Raw genomic sequence first — 20,823 nt, 5'->3', positions numbered from 1 at the left:
TTTTCCCCCTCTCACCCCCCTCCCCCAGTTTGCCCCCCCCCAGTTTGACCCCCCTCTCTCCCCCAGTTTGCCCCCTCTCGCACCCCTCTCTCCCCCAGTTTGCCCCCTCTCGCACCCCTCTTCTCTCTCTCCCCTCCCCCAGTTTCCCCCCTCACTCTCTCTCCCCCCTCCCCCAGTTTGCCCTCTTTTCCCCCCTCCCCCAGTTTCCCCTCTCTCCCCCTCCCCCAGTTTGCTCTCTCTCCCCCCTCGCCCAGTTTGCCCCCTCTCACCACCTCCCCCAGTTTGCCCCCTCTCTCCCCCAGTTTGCCCCCCCTCTCTCCCCCAGTTTGCCCCCTCTCTCCCCCCAGTTTGCCCCCTCTCTCCCCCACCTCCCCCAGTTTGCCCCCTTCTCTCCCCCCCTCCCCCAGTTTGCTCCCTTCTCTCCCCCCTCCCCCAGTTTGCCCCCTCTCGCTCCCCCCTCCCCCAGTTTGCCCCCCTCCCCCAGTTTGCCCTCTCTCTCCCCTCTTCCCCCAGTTTGCCCTCTCTCTCACCCCCCCTCCCCCAGTTTGCCCCCTTCTCTCCCCCCTCCCCCAGTTTGCCCCCCTCTCTCCCCCTCCCCCAGATTGCCCCCTTCTCTCCCCCTCCCCCAGATTGCCCCCTTCTCTCCCCCTCCCCCAGTTTGCCCCCTCTCGCTCCCCCCTCCCCCAGTTTGCCCCCCTCTCCCCCCTCCCACAGTTTGCCCTCTCTCTCCCCCCTCTTCCCCCAGTTTGCCCTCTCCCCCCTCTTTGCCCTCTCTCTCTCCCCCCCTCCCCCAGTTTCCCCCCCCTCTCTCCCCCTTCCCCCAGTTTGCCCCCTTCTCTCCCCATCCCCCAGTTTGCCCCCTTCTCTCCCCCCTCCCCCAGTTTGCCCCCCTCTCTCCCCCTCCCCCAGATTGCCCCCTTCTCTCCCCCTACCCCAGTTTGCCCCCTCTCGCTCCCCCCTCCCCGTTTGCCCCCCTCCCCCAGTTTTCCCTCTCTCTCCCCCCTCTTCCCCCAGTTTGCCCCCTCTCCCCTCCCCCAGTTTGCCCCCCTCTCTCCCCTCCCCCAGTTTGCCCCCTCTCTCCCCCCCTCCCCTCCCCCAGTTTGCCCCCCTCTCTCTCCCCTCCCCGTTTGCCCCTCTCTCCCCTCCCCCAGTTTGACCCCTCTCTCCCCCCTCCCCTCCCCCAGTTTGCCCCCTTCTCTCCCCCTACCCCAGTTTGCCCCCTCTCGCTCCCCCCTCCCCGTTTGCCCCCCTCCCCCAGTTTTCCCTCTCTCTCCCCCCTCTTCCCCCAGTTTGCCCCCCCTCCCCTCCCCCAGTTTGCCCCCTCTCTCTCCCCTCCCCCAGTTTGCCCCCTCTCTCTCCCCCCTCTTCCCCCAGTTTGCCCTCTCTCTCCCCCTCCCCTCCCCCAGTTTGCCCTCTCTCTCTCCCCCCTCTTCCCCCAGTTTGCCCCCTCTCTCCCCCACCTCCCCTCCCCCAGTTTGCCCCCTCTCTCTCCCCTCCCCCAGTTTGCCCCTCTCTCTCTCTCCCCTCCCCCAGTTTGCCCCCTCTCTCCCCCCTCCCCCAGTTTGCCCCCTCTCTCCCCCCTCCCCCAGTTTGCCCTCTCTCTCTCCCCCCCCCTCCCCCAGTTTGCCCTCTCTCTCTCTCTCTCCCCCCCTCCCCCAGTTTGCCCCTCTCTCTCTCCCCTCCCCCAGTTTGCCCCCTCTCTCCCCCCTCCCCCAGTTTGCCCTCTCTCTCTCCCCCCCTCCCCCAGTTTGCCCCCCTCCCCCAGTTTGCCCTCTCTCTCTCTCTCTCTCTCTCTCCCCTACCCGTTTGCCCCCCTCTCTCTCCCCCCCTCAGTTTGCCCCTTCTCTCCCCCAGTTTGCCCCCCTCTCTCTCCCCTCCCCCAGTTTGCCCCCCTCTCTCCCCCCCCCTCAGTTTGCCCTTTCTCTCCCCCAGTTTGCCCCCCTCTCTTCCCTCCCCCAGTTTGCTCCTCTCTCCCCTTCCCCAGTTTGCCCTCTCTCTCTCCCCCTCTCCCCCAGTTTGCCCCCCTCCCCCAGTTTGCCCTCTCTCTCTCTCCCCCCACTCCCCCAGTTTGCCCCCTCTCTCTCCCCCCCCATCAGTTTGCCCCTTCTCTCCCCCAGTTTGCCCCCCTCTCTCTCCCCTCCCCCAGTTTGCCCCCCTCTCTCTCCTCCCCCCTCAGTTTGCCCTTTCTCTCCCCCAGTTTGCCCCCCTCTCTCCCCCCCCTCAGTTTGCCCCTTCTCTCCCCCAGTTTGCCACCCTCTCTCTCCCCTCCCCCAGTTTGCCCCCCTCTCTCTCCCCCCCTCAGTTTGCCCCTTCTCTCCCCCAGTTTGCCCTCTCTCTCTCTCCCCGCTCCCCCAGTTTGCCCTCTCTCTCCCCCCTCCCCCAGTTTGCCCCTCCTCCCCCAGTTCTCCCCCTCTCTCCCCCCTCCCCCAGTTTTCCCCCCTCTCTCTCCCCCCCCCTCCCCCAGTTTGTCCCCTCTCTCTCCACCCTCTTCCCTCAGTTTGCCATCTCTCTCTCCCCCCTCTTCCCCCAGTTTGCCCTCCTCTCTTCCCCCCTCCCCCAGTTTGCCCTCTCTCTCCCCCTCCCCCAGTTTTCCCCCCTCTCTCTCTCCCCCCTCCCCCCAGTTGGCCCTCTCTCCCCCCCCAGTTTTCCCCCCTCTCTCTCTCTCTTCCCCTCCCCCCAGTTTGCCCCCCTCTCTCTCTCTCTCTCCCCCCCCTCCCCCAGTTTGCCCTCTCTCTCCCCCTCCCCCAGTTTCCCCCCCCTCTCTCTCTCTCCCCCCCCTCCCCCAGTTTGCCCTCTCTCTCTCCCCCTCCCCCAGTTTGCCCCCTCTCTCTCCCCCCCCTCAGTTTGCCCCTTCTCTCCCCCCCTCCCCCAGTTTGTCCTCTCTCTCTCCCCCCCTCCCCCAGTTTGCCCTCTCTCCCCCCCCCCCTCAGTTTGCACCTTCTCTCCCCCAGTTTGTCCCCCTCTCTCTCCCCTTCCCCAGTTTGCCCCCCTCTCTCCCCCCTCAGTTTGCCCCTTCTCTCCCCCAGTTTGCCCCCTCTCTCTCCCCCCTCCCCCAGTTTGCCCCCTCTCTCTCCCCCCTCCCCCAGTTTGCCCCCCTCTCTCTTCCCCCCTCTCCCTCCCCCAGTTTGCCCCTCTCTCTCCCCCCTCCCCCAGTTTGCCCCTCTCTCCCCCCCCAGTTTGCCCCCCCTCTCTCTCCCCCCCTCAGTTTGCCCCTTCTCTCCCCCAGTTTGCCCCCTCTCTCTCCCCCCCTTTGCCCCCTCTCTCTCCCCCCCCCAGTTTGCCCCCTCTCTCTCCCCCCTCCCCCAGTTTGTCCCCTCTCTCTCCCCCCAGTTTGCCATCTCTCTCTCCCCCTCTTCCCCCAGTTTGCCCCCCTCTCTCCCCCCTCCCCCAGTTTGCCCCCCTCTCTCTCCCCCCCTCCCCCAGTTTTCCCCCCTCTCTCTCTCTCTCCCCCCCTCCCCCCAGTTTGCCCCCCTCTCTCTCCCCCCTCCCAGTTTGCCCCCTCTCTCTCTCTCCCCCCCTCCCCCAGTTTGCCCTCTCTCTCCCCCCCTCCCCCAGTTTGCCCTCTCTCTCCCCCCCCTCAGTTTGCACCTTCTCTCCCCCAGTTTGTCCCCCTCTCTCTCCCCTTCCCCAGTTTGCCCCTTCTCTCCCCCAGTTTGCCCCCTCTCTCTCCCCCCTCCCCCAGTTTGCCCCCCTCTCTCTTCCCCCCTCCCCCTCCCCCAGTTTGCCCCCTCTCTCTCCCCCCTCCCCCAGTTTGCCCCTCTCTCTCCCCCCCTCAGTTTGCCCCTTCTCTCCCCCAGTTTGCCCCCTCTCTCTCCCCCCCCCAGTTTGCCCCCTCTCTCTCCCCCCTCCCCCAGTTTGTCCCCTCTCTCTCCCCCAGTTTTCCCTCTCTCTCCCCCCCCCCCAGTTTGCCCCCTCTCTCTCCCCCCCCCCAGTTTGCCCCCTCTCTCTCCCCCCCTCCCCCCAGTTTGCCCCCCTCTCTCTCCCCCCCTCCCAGTTTGCCCCCTCTCTCTCTCTCCCCCCCTCCCCCAGTTTGCCCCCCCCACTCTCTCCCCCCAGTTTGCCCCCCCCCACTCTCTCCCCCCAGTTTGCCCCCCCCACTCTCTCCCCCCAGTTTGCCCCCCCCCACTCTCTCCCCCCAGTTTGCCCCCCTCTCTCTCCCTCCCCCAGTTTGCTCTCTCTCTCTCCCCCCCTCCTCCAGTTTGCCCCCTCTCCCTCCCCCCCCTCCTCCAGTTTGCCCTCTCTCCCCCCCTCCCCCAGTTTGCCCTCTCTCTCCCCCCTCTTCCCCCAGTTTGCCCTCTCCCCCCTCTTTGCCCTCTCTCTCTCCCCCCCTCCCCCAGTTTCCCCCCCCTCTCTCCCCTTCCCCCAGTTTGCCCCCTTCTCTCCCCATCCCCCAGTTTGCCCCCTTCTCTCCCCCCTCCCCCAGTTTGCCCCCCTCTCTCCCCCTCCCCCAGATTGCCCCCTTCTCTCCCCCTACCCCAGTTTGCCCCCTCTCGCTCCCCCCTCCCCGTTTGCCCCCCTCCCCCAGTTTTCCCTCTCTCTCCCCCCTCTTCCCCCAGTTTGCCCCCTCTCCCCTCCCCCAGTTTGCCCCCCTCTCTCCCCTCCCCCAGTTTGCCCCCTCTCTCCCCCCCTCCTCTCCCCCAGTTTGCCCCCCTCTCTCTCCCCTCCCCGTTTGCCCCTCTCTCCCCTCCCCCAGTTTGACCCCTCTCTCCCCCCTCCCCTCCCCCAGTTTGCCCCCTTCTCTCCCCCTACCCCAGTTTGCCCCCTCTCGCTCCCCCCTCCCCGTTTGCCCCCCTCCCCCAGTTTTCCCTCTCTCTCCCCCCTCTTCCCCCAGTTTGCCCCCCCTCCCCTCCCCCAGTTTGCCCCCTCTCTCTCCCCTCCCCCAGTTTGCCCCCTCTCTCTCCCCCCTCTTCCCCCAGTTTGCCCTCTCTCTCCCCCTCCCCTCCCCCAGTTTGCCCTCTCTCTCTCCCCCCTCTTCCCCCAGTTTGCCCCCTCTCTCCCCCACCTCCCCTCCCCCAGTTTGCCCCCTCTCTCTCCCCTCCCCCAGTTTGCCCCTCTCTCTCTCTCCCCTCCCCCAGTTTGCCCCCTCTCTCCCCCCTCCCCCAGTTTGCCCCCTCTCTCCCCCCTCCCCCAGTTTGCCCTCTCTCTCTCCCCCCCCTCCCCCAGTTTGCCCTCTCTCTCTCTCTCTCTCTCCCCCCCTCCCCCAGTTTGCCCCTCTCTCTCTCCCCTCCCCCAGTTTGCCCCCTCTCTCCCCCCTCCCCCAGTTTGCCCTCTCTCTCTCCCCCCCCTCCCCCAGTTTGCCCCCCTCCCCCAGTTTGCCCTCTCTCTCTCTCCCCTACCCGTTTGCCCCCCTCTCTCCCCCCCCTCAGTTTGCCCCTTCTCTCCCCCAGTTTGCCCCCCTCTCTCTCCCCTCCCCCAGTTTGCCCCCCTCTCTCCCCCCCCCTCAGTTTGCCCTTTCTCTCCCCCAGTTTGCCCCCCTCTCTTCCCTCCCCCAGTTTGCTCCTCTCTCCCCTTCCCCAGTTTGCCCTCTCTCTCTCCCCCTCTCCCCCAGTTTGCCCCCCTCCCCCAGTTTGCCCTCTCTCTCTCTCCCCCCACTCCCCCAGTTTGCCCCCTCTCTCTCCCCCCCCATCAGTTTGCCCCTTCTCTCCCCCAGTTTGCCCCCCTCTCTCTCCCCTCCCCCAGTTTGCCCCCCTCTCTCTCCTCCCCCCTCAGTTTGCCCTTTCTCTCCCCCAGTTTGCCCCCCTCTCTCCCCCCCCTCAGTTTGCCCCTTCTCTCCCCCAGTTTGCCACCCTCTCTCTCCCCTCCCCCAGTTTGCCCCCCTCTCTCTCCCCCCCTCAGTTTGCCCCTTCTCTCCCCCAGTTTGCCCTCTCTCTCTCCCCGCTCCCCTAGTTTGCCCTCTCTCTCCCCCCTCCCCCAGTTTGCCCCCTCTCTCCCCCCCTCCCCCAGTTTGCCCCCCTCTCTCTCCCCCCCTCCCCCTCCCCCAGTTTGCCCCCTCTCTCTCCCCCCTCCCCCAGTTTGCCCCCTCTCTCCCCCCCTCACCCAGTTTGCCCCCTCTCTCCCCCCCCTCACCCAGTTTGCCCTCTCTCTCTCCCTCCTCCCCCAGTTTGCCCCCCTCTCTCTCCCCCCCCTCAGTTTGCCCCTTCTCTCCCCCCCTCCCCCAGTTTGCCCTCTTTCTCTCCCCCCCTCCCCCAGTTTGCCCTCTCTCTCTCCCCCCCCTCAGTTTGTACCTTCTCTCCCCCAGTTTGTCCCCCTCTCTCTCCCCTCCCCCAGTTTGCCCCCCTCTCTCCCCCCCTCAGTTTGCCCCTTCTCTCCCCCAGTTTGCCCCCTTCTCGCTCCCCTCCCCCAGTTTGCCCCCTCTCTCTCCCCCCCTCAGTTTGCCCCTTCTCTCCCCCTACCCCAGTTTGCCCCCTCTCGCTCCCCCCTCCCCGTTTGCCCCCCTCCCCCAGTTTTCCCTCTCTCTCCCCCCTCTTCCCCCAGTTTGCCCCCTCTCCCCTCCCCCAGTTTGCCCCCCTCTCTCCCCTCCCCCAGTTTGCCCCCTCTCTCCCCCCCTCCCCTCCCCCAGTTTGCCCCCCTCACTCTCCCCTCCCCGTTTGCCCCTCTCTCCCCTCCCCCAGTTTGACCCCTCTCTCCCCCCTCCCCTCCCCCAGTTTGCCCCCTTCTCTCCCCCTACCCCAGTTTGCCCCCTCTCGCTCCCCCCTCCCCGTTTGCCCCCCTCCCCCAGTTTTCCCTCTCTCTCCCCCCTCTTCCCCCAGTTTGCCCCCCCTCCCCTCCCCCAGTTTGCCCCCTCTCTCTCCCCTCCCCCAGTTTGCCCCCTCTCTCTCCCCCCTCTTCCCCCAGTTTGCCCTCTCTCTCCCCCTCCCCTCCCCCAGTTTTCCCTCTCTCTCTCCCCCCTCTTCCCCCAGTTTGCCCCCTCTCTCCCCCACCTCCCCTCCCCCAGTTTGCCCCCTCTCTCTCCCCTCCCCCAGTTTGCCCCTCTCTCTCTCTCCCCTCCCCCAGTTTGCCCCCTCTCTCCCCCCTCCCCCAGTTTGCCCCCTCTCTCCCCCCTCCCCCAGTTTGCCCTCTCTCTCTCCCCCCCCTCCCCCAGTTTGCCCTCTCTCTCTCTCCCCCCCTCCCCCAGTTTGCCCCTCTCTCTCTCCCCTCCCCCAGTTTGCCCCCTCTCTCCCCCCTCCCCCAGTTTGCCCTCTCTCTCTCCCCCCCCTCCCCCAGTTTGCCCCCCTCCCCCAGTTTGCCCTCTCTCTCTCTCCCCTACCCGTTTGCCCCCCTCTCTCCCCCCCCTCAGTTTGCCCCTTCTCTCCCCCAGTTTGCCCCCCTCTCTCTCCCCTCCCCCAGTTTGCCCCCCTCTCTCCCCCCCCCTCAGTTTGCCCTTTCTCTCCCCCAGTTTGCCCCCCTCTCTTCCCTCCCCCAGTTTGCTCCTCTCTCCCCTTCCCCAGTTTGCCCTCTCTCTCTCCCCCTCTCCCCCAGTTTGCCCCCCTCCCCCAGTTTGCCCTCTCTCTCTCTCCCCCCACTCCCCCAGTTTGCCCCCTCTCTCTCCCCCCCCATCAGTTTGCCCCTTCTCTCCCCCAGTTTGCCCCCCTCTCTCTCCCCTCCCCCAGTTTGCCCCCCTCTCTCTCCTCCCCCCTCAGTTTGCCCTTTCTCTCCCCCAGTTTGCCCCCCTCTCTCCCCCCCCTCAGTTTGCCCCTTCTCTCCCCCAGTTTGCCACCCTCTCTCTCCCCTCCCCCAGTTTGCCCCCCTCTCTCTCCCCCCCTCAGTTTGCCCCTTCTCTCCCCCAGTTTGCCCTCTCTCTCTCCCCGCTCCCCTAGTTTGCCCTCTCTCTCCCCCCTCCCCCAGTTTGCCCCCTCTCTCCCCCCCTCCCCCAGTTTGCCCCCCTCTCTCTCCCCCCCTCCCCCTCCCCCAGTTTGCCCCCTCTCTCTCCCCCCTCCCCCAGTTTGCCCCCTCTCTCCCCCCCTCACCCAGTTTGCCCCCTCTCTCCCCCCCCTCACCCAGTTTGCCCTCTCTCTCTCCCTCCTCCCCCAGTTTGCCCCCCTCTCTCTCCCCCCCCTCAGTTTGCCCCTTCTCTCCCCCCCTCCCCCAGTTTGCCCTCTTTCTCTCCCCCCCTCCCCCAGTTTGCCCTCTCTCTCTCCCCCCCCTCAGTTTGTACCTTCTCTCCCCCAGTTTGTCCCCCTCTCTCTCCCCTCCCCCAGTTTGCCCCCCTCTCTCCCCCCCTCAGTTTGCCCCTTCTCTCCCCCAGTTTGCCCCCTTCTCGCTCCCCTCCCCCAGTTTGCCCCCTCTCTCTCCCCCCCTCAGTTTGCCCCTTCTCTCCCCCAGTTTGCCCCCTCTCTCTCCCCCTCCCCCAGTTTGCCCCCCTCTCTCTCCCGCCCCTCCCCCTCCCCCAGTTTGCCCCCTCTCTCCCCCTACCCCAGTTTGCCCCCCTCTCTCTCCCCCCTCCCCCAGTTTGCCCCCTCTCTCTCCCCCCCCCCTCAGTTTGCCCCTTCTCTCCCCCAGTTTGCCCCCTCTCTCTCCCCCCTCCCCCAGTTTGCCCCTCCTCCCCCAGTTCTCCCCCTCTCTCGACCCTCCCCCAGTTTGCCCCCTCTCTCTCCCCCCCCTCCCCCAGTTTGTCCCCTCTCTCTCCACCCTCTTCCCTCAGTTTGCCATCTCTCTCTCCCCCCTCTTCCCCCAGTTTGCCCTCCTCTCTTCCCCCCTCCCCCAGTTTGCCCTCTCTCTCCCCCTCCCCCAGTTTTCCCCCTCTCTCTCTCCCCCCTCCCCCCAGTTTGCCCCCTCTCTCTCTCTCTCTCTCCCCCCTCCCCCAGTTGGCCCTCTCTCCCCCCCAGTTTTCCCCCTCTCTCTCTCTCTCCCCCTCCCCCCAGTTTGCCCCCCTCTCTCTCTCTCTCTCTCCCCCCCCTCCCCCAGTTTGCCCTCTCTCTCCCCCTCCCCCAGTTTCCCCCCCCCTCTCTCTCTCTCCCCCCCTCCCCCAGTTTGCCCTCTCTCTCTCCCCCTCCCCCAGTTTGCCCCCTCTCTCTTCCCCCCCCTCAGTTTGCCCCTTCTCTCCCCCCCTCCCCCAGTTTGTCCTCTCTCTCTCCCCCCCCTCCCCCAGTTTGCCCTCTCTCTCCCCCCCCCTCAGTTTGCACCTTCTCTCCCCCAGTTTGTCCCCCTCTCTCTCCCCTTCCCCAGTTTGCCCCCCTCTCTCCCCCCTCAGTTTGCCCCTTCTCTCCCCAGTTTGCCCCCTCTCTCTCCCCCCTCCCCCAGTTTGCCCCCCTCTCTCTTCCCCCCTCTCCCTCCCCCAGTTTGCCCCCTCTCTCTCCCCCCTCCCCCAGTTTGCCCCTCTCTCCCCCCCAGTTTGCCCCCCCTCTCTCTCCCCCCCTCAGTTTGCCCCTTCTCTCCCCCAGTTTGCCCCCTCTCTCTCCCCCCCTTTGCCCCCTCTCTCTCCCCCCCCCCCAGTTTGCCCCCTCTCTCTCCCCCCTCCCCCAGTTTGTCCCCTCTCTCTCCCCCCAGTTTGCCATCTCTCTCTCCCCCTCTTCCCCCAGTTTGCCCCCCTCTCTCCCCCCTCCCCCAGTTTGCCCCCCTCTCTCTCCCCCCCCCCCAGTTTTCCCCCCTCTCTCTCTCTCTCCCCCCCCCCCCCCCAGTTTGCCCCCCTCTCTCTCCCCCCTCCCAGTTTGCCCCCTCTCTCTCTCTCCCCCCCTCCCCCAGTTTGCCCTCTCTCTCTCCCCCCCTCCCCCAGTTTGCCCTCTCTCTCCCCCCCCCTCAGTTTGCACCTTCTCTCCCCCAGTTTGTCCCCTCTCTCTCCCCTTCCCCAGTTTGCCCCTTCTCTCCCCCAGTTTGCCCCCTCTCTCTCCCCCCTCCCCCAGTTTGCCCCCCTCTCTCTTCCCCCCTCCCCCTCCCCCAGTTTGCCCCCTCTCTCTCCCCCCTCCCCCAGTTTGCCCCTCTCTCTCCCCCCTCAGTTTGCCCCTTCTCTCCCCCAGTTTGCCCCCTCTCTCTCCCCCCCCCCAGTTTGCCCCCTCTCTCTCCCCCCTCCCCCAGTTTGTCCCCTCTCTCTCCCCCAGTTTGCCCCCTCTCTCTCCCCCCCCCCCAGTTTGCCCCCTCTCTCCCCCCCTCCCCCCAGTTTGCCCCCCTCTCTCTCCCCCCCTCCCAGTTTGCCCCCTCTCTCTCTCTCCCCCCTCCCCCAGTTTGCCCCCCCCACTCTCTCCCCCCAGTTTGCCCCCCCCCCACTCTCTCCCCCCAGTTTGCCCCCCCCACTCTCTCCCCCCAGTTTGCCCCCCCCACTCTCTCCCCCCAGTTTGCCCCCCTCTCTCTCCCCCCCCCTCTCTCTCCCTCCCCCAGTTTGCTCTCTCTCTCTCCCCCCCCTCCTCCAGTTTGCCCTCTCTCCCCCCCCTCCTCCAGTTTGCCCCCCTCTCTCCCCCCCCTCTCTCTCCCTCCCCCAGTTTGCCCCCCTCTCTCTCCCTCCCCCCTCTCTCCCCCCCCCTCCCCCAGTTTGCCCTCTCTCCCTCCCGCTTTGTCTGCCTTCCCTTCCTGGCCCCGCCTCCTCCCTCCCGCCAGCCGCCTCCCATTGGCTGCCGATGATGTCAGCGGGGCCGGCCCTGTCAGTCAGCGCCTGTGGGTGGCCGGGCTCGGCGAGCCTCAGGTCGCTGCCGGCTCCGCTCTGCGCTCGGCCCGGAGCCCCCGCCGCCGGCCCCGGGGGGGGGGGGTGAAAGGCAGGCCTTTTAAATAAACCCAGCGACAACTCACTCACCCAGCCCCCGCCGGCCGGCCTGTGCGGGGCCGGGGGGGGGGGCGACGCTCCATGGTCCGATGGTGGTGCAGGTGCAGCAGCGGCCCCGCACTCTGGCACTGCCGCCGTGCCGGGCAACCTCGGCGGGCAGGCGGCTGACGGAGGCGGGAGAGCGGAGGTCCCGGAGCGTCGAGCGCAAGGCCGCGGCTTCTTCTTCTTCATCATCATCATCTTCATCATCGCCGCCTCCTCCTCTTCCTCCATCATCATCATCCTCGGCCTCGTCTCTCTCCAGCCTCACGCTCAGGTGCGGCTGCTGGCGGCTGGTGCGGCGGGACGAGGAGGCCTGCGGGCCCGGCCTGAGGTGCGGCCCGGGCCTGGTGTTGCTGAGGCGGCGGCGGCGGCGGCAGCGGGCCGGCTGCCTGCCCGCCGCCATGCGTTCGCTCGGCTGCCTGGGCTGCGAGCCGGCCGCCCGCTCGTCCGTGGGCTCGGCCTGCAGCTTCTGCGGCAGCAGCGACCCGATGGTCGGCGGCGAGCTCCTCCGGCCAGGCGCCGAGGCCGAGGCGGCGGCGGCGGAAAATGGCGGCCGGGGCGGTGACCATGGCGACCGGGCCCAAGATGGCGGCGGCGGTCGCCCCGGCAACCGGGCCCAAGATGGCGGCGGCGGTCTCTGGCCGGAAGAGCTAGGCCGCAGGCTGGGCCCGGCCAAGGGTCAGCAGCAGCGCCGCCGCCAGCCCGCCGTCCTCCTCCTCGACTGCCGCCACTTGCTGGAGTACACCAAGAGCCAGCTGCAGGGCGCCGTCAACCCGGGCTGGGCGGCCGGCGGCGGCGGGGGGGGCCCGGGACCCAGCGGCCGAGCCAAGATCACCGTCTTCGACCTGCTCGCCGGCCGCCGCACCGCGGCCCGCCACCCCGCCCCGGCCCCCGTCACCGTCCCCGTCCCCCCGCCGCTCTCGCTGCACCTGCTGCTCGACTCGCTCAGCCCCGCGGGGAAGGACGCCCAGCCGCCGCCCCCAGGTAAACTTGTTGGGGTTCTCCCCGGGGGGGGGGGGTTAAAAGACTTGCATTTATATAGCGCCTAGTCACCACCCCCCCCCCCCCCCCCCCCCCGCCCACAGCCAATCAAGTGCTCTGTTTGTTACACGTGCGCTCGCTGAGGGACTGGAGTGCATCACCCGCCCCGCCCACCACATCTTAATTTGATTTTACATGTTTTAAAGTTTAATTTGTTTTAATTGCCGGGGTTTTTTTTTTAGTGTCCCCCCCCCCCCCTTCCCCTTTTATAGGGGGCACTTGTAAAATATATAATTTTAATGCCCTTTTTAAAAAAAAAAACCAACAAAAAAACGGGCCTTGGGAAATGTTTGGCGTGTCCCCCAGATCGGGGGGGGCAATTGATCTCATGTTTATTTTTGTTTACTCTTTTTTTTTTTAAAAAAGGGGGCAAACGCGGAGCTCAGTTTGCACACAGCAAGCTCCCACGGAAAAACAGAGGCCTAGGCTCAAGCTCTGGGAGGGGGAGAGATTGAAAATAAAACACACACATTAAACTTGTTAATTGCCATAAATTAATCGGGTTTAATGTGGTTTGTGGGGCTGTTGTTGGGTTCGGAATGCACAAGGAAGTGCAGAAGCCGGGGTTTGTTCTCCGTGGAGCAGAGAAGGTTAAAGGGGGAGATTTGATCGAGGTGTTCACAATCACGGGGGGTGGGGTTTGACGGAGTAAATCAGGAGGGACTGTTCCCCCGGGGGGGGGGGCAGGAGGGTCGGTAACCAGAGGGACACGGACTGACGACAATCGGCGCCGGAACCAGAGGGGGAGATGAGCAATTTGGGTTATGAGGGAACGGTGGGATAGTTGTTTATATTCTCTGCCTTTCCAGGCGATGACGGTGAGACGGACGGCAGCGAGACTTCGAGACCACAGGGCGTGCCGGACGGCACAAGCGGAGGGCCAGGTGGTGATCCTCACGCTGCCAACCCCTCCACCCCTGACATCGAGAACGCGGAGATCAGCCCCATCCTCCCCTTCCTGTATCTGGGCAACGAGCGGGACGCCCAGGACCTGGCCAGGCTGCGACGGCTGAACGTGGGCTACGTGATCAATGTCACCACGCACCTGCCGCTGTACCACGCCCAGGCGGGAGCCATGCACTACAAGAGGCTACCCGCCACCGACAACAGCAAGCAGAACCTCCGCCAGTACTTTGAGGAGGCCTTTGAGTTCATCGGTGAGTGCGGGGGGGGCGCCTTGTCAAGCTGCGTTAATATGTGGGTGAGGATCGGATCGGATCATGTGCGCTGGTGATTCGCTCCCACTGGTCACTCCTCACCACCCCATGGTCGAATAGTCTGCCGCGCTCGCCCTCTGGGGCGCTCGGGTGAAATCACGGTGCTTATGGAATCCATAGCCCACGCCAGTGGTGCTTTCAGGGGGGGGAACGGGCGCAGGGCGGGAATTGGAAAGACTAAACAAATTGTCACAATTGGCAAGCCTGCCTTCGGGATGAGGCGTTCCATTTGAGGCCCCGTATACCCCCTCAGTGGGACGTAAAGGATCCCACGGCCATGATTGGAAGAGCATAAGAGATGGGAGTAGGAGTCGGCCATTCGGCCCCTCGAGCCTGCTCCACCATTCAATGAGATCACGGCTGACCTTCGACCTCCACTCCACTTGCCTGTACTGTCCCCCTATCCCTTGATTCCCTTAGTTCCCAAAAATCTCTCGACCTCTGACTTGAATATACTCAGCGGCTGGGGTAGAGAATTCCAAAGGTTTGCCACCCTCTGAGAGCAGGGGAGATCTCCCCGGTGTCCTCGGGCCAATCAGTATCACTAAAATTATCTCATTGCTGTTTGTGGGATCTTGCTGTGTGCCAATTGGCTGCCGCGTTGCCGACCTTACCATTGAAGTACGTAATTGGGAAGCGCTCTGGGCCCTCGCGGGAATGCGTACGGTGTGATGGAAATGCACGTGTGTGTGTGTGTGTGTCTCGATGTGGTTGTGACTCTGGCCTCCTGCTGTTCCTTTTCTCAGAGGAAGCCCACCAGTCTGGGAAGGGTGTCCTCGTCCACTGCCAGGCAGGAGTGTCCCGCTCAGCCACCCTGGTCATCGCGTACCTGATGAAGCACACGCTCATGACCATGACCGACGCCTACAAGTACGTGAAGGGCAAGCGTCTCATCATCTCCCCCAACCTCAACTTCATGGGCCAGCTGCTGGAGTTCGAAATGGACCTCAACAAGGGGCTGACTCCCCGCATCCTCATCCCGAGACTCACCGGGCTGGAGACCGAGGTGTAGGGCTTTCTCCCTCCAAACTCTGGGTCTGAGCATCAAAACCAGCGGGGAGGGGGAACTAATCCAGGCCCCAACCCCCCCCACACCGGACAACTCTCTCGTTCCGACCTGGATAACCGCCAGCCTCCATTTTAGCACCTCACCGCTGGGACTGTCGAGAGCTCCGATAGGAAACCGAAACCCTGCGAGAATTATCTATCTGCACTCAGGACAAAGGAGAGATCACCGCCTGGGTTTGGAGGGTTGGGACCTCCGGCATGTCGGGATCCTTTAACACTCTGGGTGGGGGGGGTCTTCTCTTGAGATACTTACTGTGAAAACCAGTCAAATTGGACTGCTGTCTTCCTACGTTTGATGTATGACCCTCTTTATCTCCTGGACACTGAGTCTTCCCTGGTTTTGGGGGTGGGGGGGCGGTTGTTAAGAGTGTGATTCGATATTTATTTATTTATTTATTCGGAGTCTTCCTGTGCCTCCCCTGCTCAATGTGGCTGAAGCCCTGACCCCCTCCACACCATGGGCTCTTTTCCCCAGCCCATTGCCGGGAGATGCCCCCTCCCCTGGTTGCTATGGTGACGGCCTCTCTCTCTCTCTCTCTCTCCAATGCACACTCACTAGAGCCAAAGAGCTTCAGCGGGCACCAATGGGGAATTGTGACACCCCCGCCAATGGGGGGGGGGGGCCATGGGGCCCCCTGCCACTGGAGGCCATGGGACCCCGCGCCATTGAGGGGCCCCTGCCACTGGGGGCCATGGGACCCTGCGCCATTGAGGGCCCCTGCCACTGGGGGGCCATGGGACCCCAAGCCAAGGGGACTCCCTGCCACTGAGGGGGGCGAGGCCCGGCCCGAGTGTCTTGCGCGGGTTACAACAATAATATCCTCACCACATCGTTGATTTTTCATTCCACACCGAGCTTCCTGTGAACAGACACAGTCCCGACCTCCTGCTCCACCTGGAATATTCGCTGCCTGCGAGGCAGAGGTTCCTTTAACAGCACCGATTGAAGGTCCATTGACTTCTGCATTCAGTTCCGATAGCCTCCTGTTTCTACCCAGTCTTCCTGCATCTCCTGTCACTGTAGCGAGGGCATGCTGGGAAATCCACACACCACAGCCCAATGGCGAGAGTGAGCTATCCTCAATCCATCTGTAATGGTCCAACATGGAATGGGAATGGGCAGGTGACAGTGTAGAGGGAGCTTTACTCTCTATCTAACCCCCTGTACCTGCCCTGGGAGTGTTTGATGGGACAGTGTAGAGGGAGCTTTACTCTGTATCTAACCCGTGCTGCACCTGCCCTGGGAGTGTTTGATGGGACAGTGTAGAGGGAGCTTTATTCTGTATCTAACCCCGTGCTGTACCTGCCCTGGGAGTGTTTGATGGGTCAGTGTAGAGTGAGCTTTACTCTATCTAACCCCCTGTACCTGCCCTGGGAGTGTTTGATGGGACAGTGTAGAGGGAGCTTTACTCTGCATCTAACCCTGTGCTGCACCTGCCCTGGGAGTGTTTGATGGGGGAGTGTAGAGGGAGCTTTACTCTGTATCTAACCCTGTGCTGTACCTGTCCTGGGAGTGTTTGATGGGACAGTGTAGAGGGAGCTTTACTCTGTATCTAACCCCCTGTACCTGCCCTGGGAGTGTTTGATGGGGGAGTGTAGAGGGAGCTTTACTCTGTATCTAACCCCCTGTACCTGCCCTGGGAGTGTTTGATGGGACAGTGTGGGGTTGCTGAGTATCAGTCAGGAGCTGGAATAACTCTCGCGCCCCAGATAACCCAGCACAGACTGGGATCAAGCCTGGGCCTGTGTCAGTGCCGATCAGTTCTACCAATGCCACAAACTACCTCCTCTTCCCCATGACGCACCGCACTAAACCACATGGGCAACCCGATCCCATCCTATTACCTCCTGCTGGAGGTCGAAGGTGAAGCTGTGACTTTTGCCCGCAGGTCGTGTGTCTCCGTATCGGTCTGTTGTCCTTTAACTTCCTGTTTATTTATTTCTATTTCTGGAGTGAAATCTCCATCATGTTATTTATTAAAATCTCATTTTTAAATATACACTTATCTGGTGATCTGTCTTTGGCCGGGGATGGGGAAGGGACCTGAAGTAGGGGTGTCAGGGAGCTGTCTGTCGGAGGGGCAGTTCGAAGCTGGCAGATTGGGGTAGTGGGCAGGAACCCTTATGAATGAAAGTCTGAGGGGAGGGGGAGGTGCGGTGGTGGGGGAGAGGGAGGAGAGCTAGAGTAGAGATAGGAAGTGGGTGAGGGGAGATAGGGTGAAGGAAACACCAAAATACATTTTCAAATTAGGGTTTATTACCTGCTCTTTTACTAGTATTGGACTGACCGGTATTTCATTAACTGGTCTTTTACTAGCACTGGACTGACCGGTATTTCATTAACTGGTCTTTTACTAGCACTGGACTGACCGGTATTTCATTAACTGGTCTTTTACTAGCACTGGACTGACCGGTATTTCATTAACTGGTCTTTTACTAGTATTGGACTGACCGGTATTTCATTAACTGGTCTTTTACTAGTATTGGACTGACCGGTATTTCATTAACTGGTTTTTTACTAGTATTGGACTGACCGGTATTTCATTAACTGGTCTTTTACTAGCACTGGACTGACCGGTATTTCATTAACTGGTCTTTTACTAGCACTGGACTGACCGGTATTTCATTAACTGGTCTTTTACTAGCACTGGACTGACCGGTATTTCATTAACTGGTCTTTGACTAGTATTGGACTGACCGGTATTTCATTAACTGGTCTTTTACTAGCACTGGACTGACCGGTATTTCATTAACTGGTCTTTTACTAGTATTGGACTGACCAGTATTTCATTAACTGGTCTTTGACTAGTATTGGACTGACCGGTATTTCATTAACTGGTCTTTTACTAGCACTGGACTGACCGGTATTTCATTAACTGGTCTTTTACTAGTATTGGACTGACCGGCATTTCATTAACTGGTTTTTTACTAGTATTGGACTGACCGGTATTTCATTAACTGGTCTTTGACTAGCATTGGACTGACCGGTATTTCATTAACTGGTCTTTTACTAGCATTGGACTGACCGGTATTTCATTAACTGGTATTTTACTAGCACTGGACTGACCGGTATTTCATTAACTGGTCTTTGACTACCACTGGACTGACCGGTATTTCATTAACTGGTCTTTGACTACCACTGGACTGACCGGTATTTCATTAACTGGTCTTTTACTAGCACTGGACTGACCGGTATTTCATTAACTGGTCTTTTACTAGCACTGGACTGACCGGTATTTCATTAACTGGTCTTTGACTGGCATTGGACTGACCGGTATTTCATTAACTGGTCTTTGACTGGCACTGGACTGACCGGTATTTCATTAACTGGTCTTTGACTACCACTGGACTGACCGGTATTTCATTAACTGGTCTTTTACTAGCACTGGACTGACCGGTATTTCATTAACTGGTCTTTGACTGGCATTGGACTGACCGGTATTTCATTAACTGGTCTTTGACTGGCACTGGACTGACCGGTATTTCATTAACTGGTCTTTGACTACCACTGGACTGACCGGTATTTCATTAACTGGTCTTTTACTGGCACTGGACTGACCGGTATTTCATTAACTGGTCTTTTACTGGCACTGGACTGACCGGTATTTCATTAACTGGTCTTTTCATAAAGGCCCTTTAACGATATTATTTCGTATAAGCTGTCACCATCTCACTGGTCCAGTTGTGAGTCTCGACAGTGAGTGAGTGCGGGCTATTCGACTGTAGAAGACAACTCGGCCGAGCTCGATGTGGTTCAGACTGGTGGAAAGCGGTAATGCCGTTTGGTGGAACAGTGGGGTCTGTCTGACTGGAGGAGCTGGGAGGGAGGGGAAAGGGATTGGGAGATTCGACGAGTGTGGGACTCGGCGCTACAGCCCCTCCCCCACTGGCTGGGATGACAATTAGCTCAGCTAACAATGATTGAATTTATGTAAATGAGGTGTGACTGAGCAAACCCTTCATCAAAAGACTTTCTCGCGCTAGAAGGGGAAATGGGTCGTGGGAGGGAGAGAAAGGTCATAGATAAAAACAGACAGAATAGGAAGAGACATAGGTTGATGCAGAAAGTGTGAAATATAGAGAGGGAGACACACACACACACACGGGGGGGGGGGAGAAAGAGAGCGAGCGACAGAGAAAGAGGGGGAGACAGAGACAGAGAGGGAGATGGGTGTGGATTTATTTTCTGTCTACATTTCCCTGTCCTGCAGACACTGACTGCTACGAGGGAGGATCCTGGAACACCAGCCATCCTCCGCTACCTCACCCAGGAGACCATCAATGGTCTGAGACTGCTGGGGCATCACAGTGTTTACTCAGTACGTTCCAGCAGGCGAGACTTAAAAGCAGGAACCCCGGCTGATTCTTTTACAAGGGAATTAGAGTATTCCTTAAAAAAGAGGGATATTAAAGGGTGCGGGGAGTGAGTGGGATTAGACTGGGTGGGATATTAAAGGGTGCGGGGAGTGAGTGGGATTAGACTGGGTGGGATATTAAAGGGTGCGGGGAGTGAGTGGGATTAGACTGGGTGGGATATTAAAGGGTGTGGGGTGTCATGTATTCAACCAGCATTGTAACCCATGTATAATCTAACCTAAGTTGTACACTGTGAACAATGACCACTAGGTGGGAGACACTCCTAACCTGGGCCTTCAGGTATAAAAGGGGAAGCTCCACCCACCTTCATCACTTGAGTGCTAAGCAATAAAGGACAGGTCACAGACTGACCTCTCAAGCATGGACCTCGTGTGCATTTATACTGTACAGTAAGGACGTATCAATGGCGACGAGAAACTGGGATTTAAACCACGCGAGCATGGCCACTAGCAGAACAGACGAGAGGTACTGTGTTAAGGAATGGTTGGGACAGAGATTCAACATTGTTAAAGCAGCACACAGTTCTCCAGGCAGACAAGGGTAGTCGGGCATGCCCCAACATGTCGTCGAACCCAGAGGGGGAGTTCGACAGAGACAATGGCAAGCTGAACGGCGATTCACGCCATTGCAAGGGACAATGCGGCCAGTAATGGACAGTCACAGGGGCAGTCAGGGACGATCGACTGGCAAGGGACCTTTTCTTTCCAACAGCAGCTCATGTTGGAGGCGTGGAGGCACACACTCAGCCGGAGTTTGCAGAGGTGAGCAAAATACCTGCAGAAATTGCAGAAATGAACGCTGGGGGAAACCGCTGGAAGCTGAAGTTCAGCGAGTTCATGTGGAGCACGTATACAGTTCATACACCAGGACGCCACCGATAATGATGAAAGTGCTCCTCAATGGCATCCCAGTATCAATGAAGCAAGATACGGGGGCCAGCCAGTCCCTGATGGGTATCAAACAGTTCAAAAAGTTGTGGGCATCCAAGGCCAGGAGGCCAAAATTATCGCCGATTGACGCACAGCTACGGACTGACACAAAGCAGATCATTCCGGTGCTAGGCAGCGCCACGGTAGTCGTGACCCGCAAAGATTCGGAGAACAGGTTGCCACTCTGGATTGTCCCAGGGGACGGTCCCGCACTACTGGGGAGGAGTTGGCTTGCTGTTATGAACTGGAAATGGGGCGATGTCAATGCAATTTCCTCTGTGGAGCGAGTATCATGCTCACAGATCCTGGACAAATTTGACTCATTATTTCAACCCGGCATTGGCACTTTCATGGGGGCCAAGGTAGTGATTCACATAAACCCGGACACCAGGCCAGTACACCACAAGGCCAGAGCGGTGCCGTATATGATGCGGGAAAAGATAGAAAGCGAATTGGACCGCCTGCTGAGGGAAGGCATCATCTCGCCAGTCGAATTCAGTGACTGGGCGAGCCCGATTGTGCCGGTGCTCAAGGCGGATGGGTCGGTCAGGATATGTGGTGATTACAAGGCCACCATCAATCGGGTGTCACTCCAAGACCAGTACCCGCTACCGAGAGCGGAGAACCTCTTTGCGACGCTATCCGGTGGCAAACTTTTTTCAAAATTGGACCCGACCTCAGTTTACATGACCCAGGAGCTGGCGAGTGAGTCGAAGAAGCTGACCACCATCACGACACACAAGGGGTTGTTTGAGTACAACAGATGTCCATTCGGGATTCGCTCGGCCGCCGCGATCTTCTGACGAGATATGGTAAGCCTCCTCAAGTCGATTCCAAGGACGGTGGTTTTTCAGGACGACATCCTCATTACGGGTTACGATACTGAAGAACACCTCCACAACCTGGAGGAGGAACTACGCAGACTGGACCGGGTAGGGCTGTGACTGAAAAAGGTGAAGTGCGTCTTCCTAGCTCCAGAGGTAGAATTCCTGGGGATGAGGGTAGCAGCAGACGGGATCAGCCCTACTGCGTCCAAGACGGAAGCGATCCAGAGCACCCAGACCCCGCAACACAACGGAGCTGCGTTCGTTCCTGGGGCTCCTGAACTATTTTGGTAACTTTCTTCCCAAATTGAGCACACTGCTAGAGCCGCTACACATGCTCCTACGCAAAGGTCGCGAATGGGTCTGGGGGGACAGCCAGGAAAGGGCTTTTAATAGAGCACGCAATTTGTTATGTTCCAACAATTTGTTAACGCTATATGACCCATGTAAGAAACTTGTGTTAATGTGCGATGCGTCGTCCTATGGTGTCGGGTGTGTGTTGCAGCATGTCAATGTCAAGGGTCAGTTACAGCCGGTGGCTTATGCCTCCAGAAGTCTGTCCCAGGCAGAAAGGGGTTACGGGATGGTAGAAAAGGAGGCGCTCACACGTGTATATGCGGTAAAGAAAATGCACCAGTACCTGTTTGGCAGGAAAT

The 20,823-nt window shown here is 61.0% G+C and overlaps 1 protein-coding gene across 1 annotated transcript; it reads left to right on the top strand.

Annotated features, from left to right (window-relative positions):
- The first annotated feature begins 11,137 nt into the window (after positions 1-11,137).
- LOC139243020 (dual specificity protein phosphatase 10-like) lies at positions 11,138-16,019 on the top strand. Its single transcript, XM_070870608.1, has 3 exons — positions 11,138-11,695; positions 12,562-12,909; positions 13,716-16,019. The coding sequence occupies exons 1-3, from the start codon at positions 11,200-11,202 to the stop codon at positions 13,979-13,981; spliced, it is 1,110 nt and encodes a 369-aa protein (XP_070726709.1). The 5' UTR covers positions 11,138-11,199; the 3' UTR covers positions 13,982-16,019.
- Positions 16,020-20,823: the final 4,804 nt, after the last annotated feature.

This window comes from Pristiophorus japonicus, unplaced genomic scaffold (genome assembly GCF_044704955.1).
Source record: "Pristiophorus japonicus isolate sPriJap1 unplaced genomic scaffold, sPriJap1.hap1 HAP1_SCAFFOLD_1568, whole genome shotgun sequence".
Classification (NCBI taxonomy): Eukaryota; Metazoa; Chordata; class Chondrichthyes; family Pristiophoridae; genus Pristiophorus; species Pristiophorus japonicus.
This window is presented reverse-complemented; position numbering and strand designations above follow the sequence as displayed.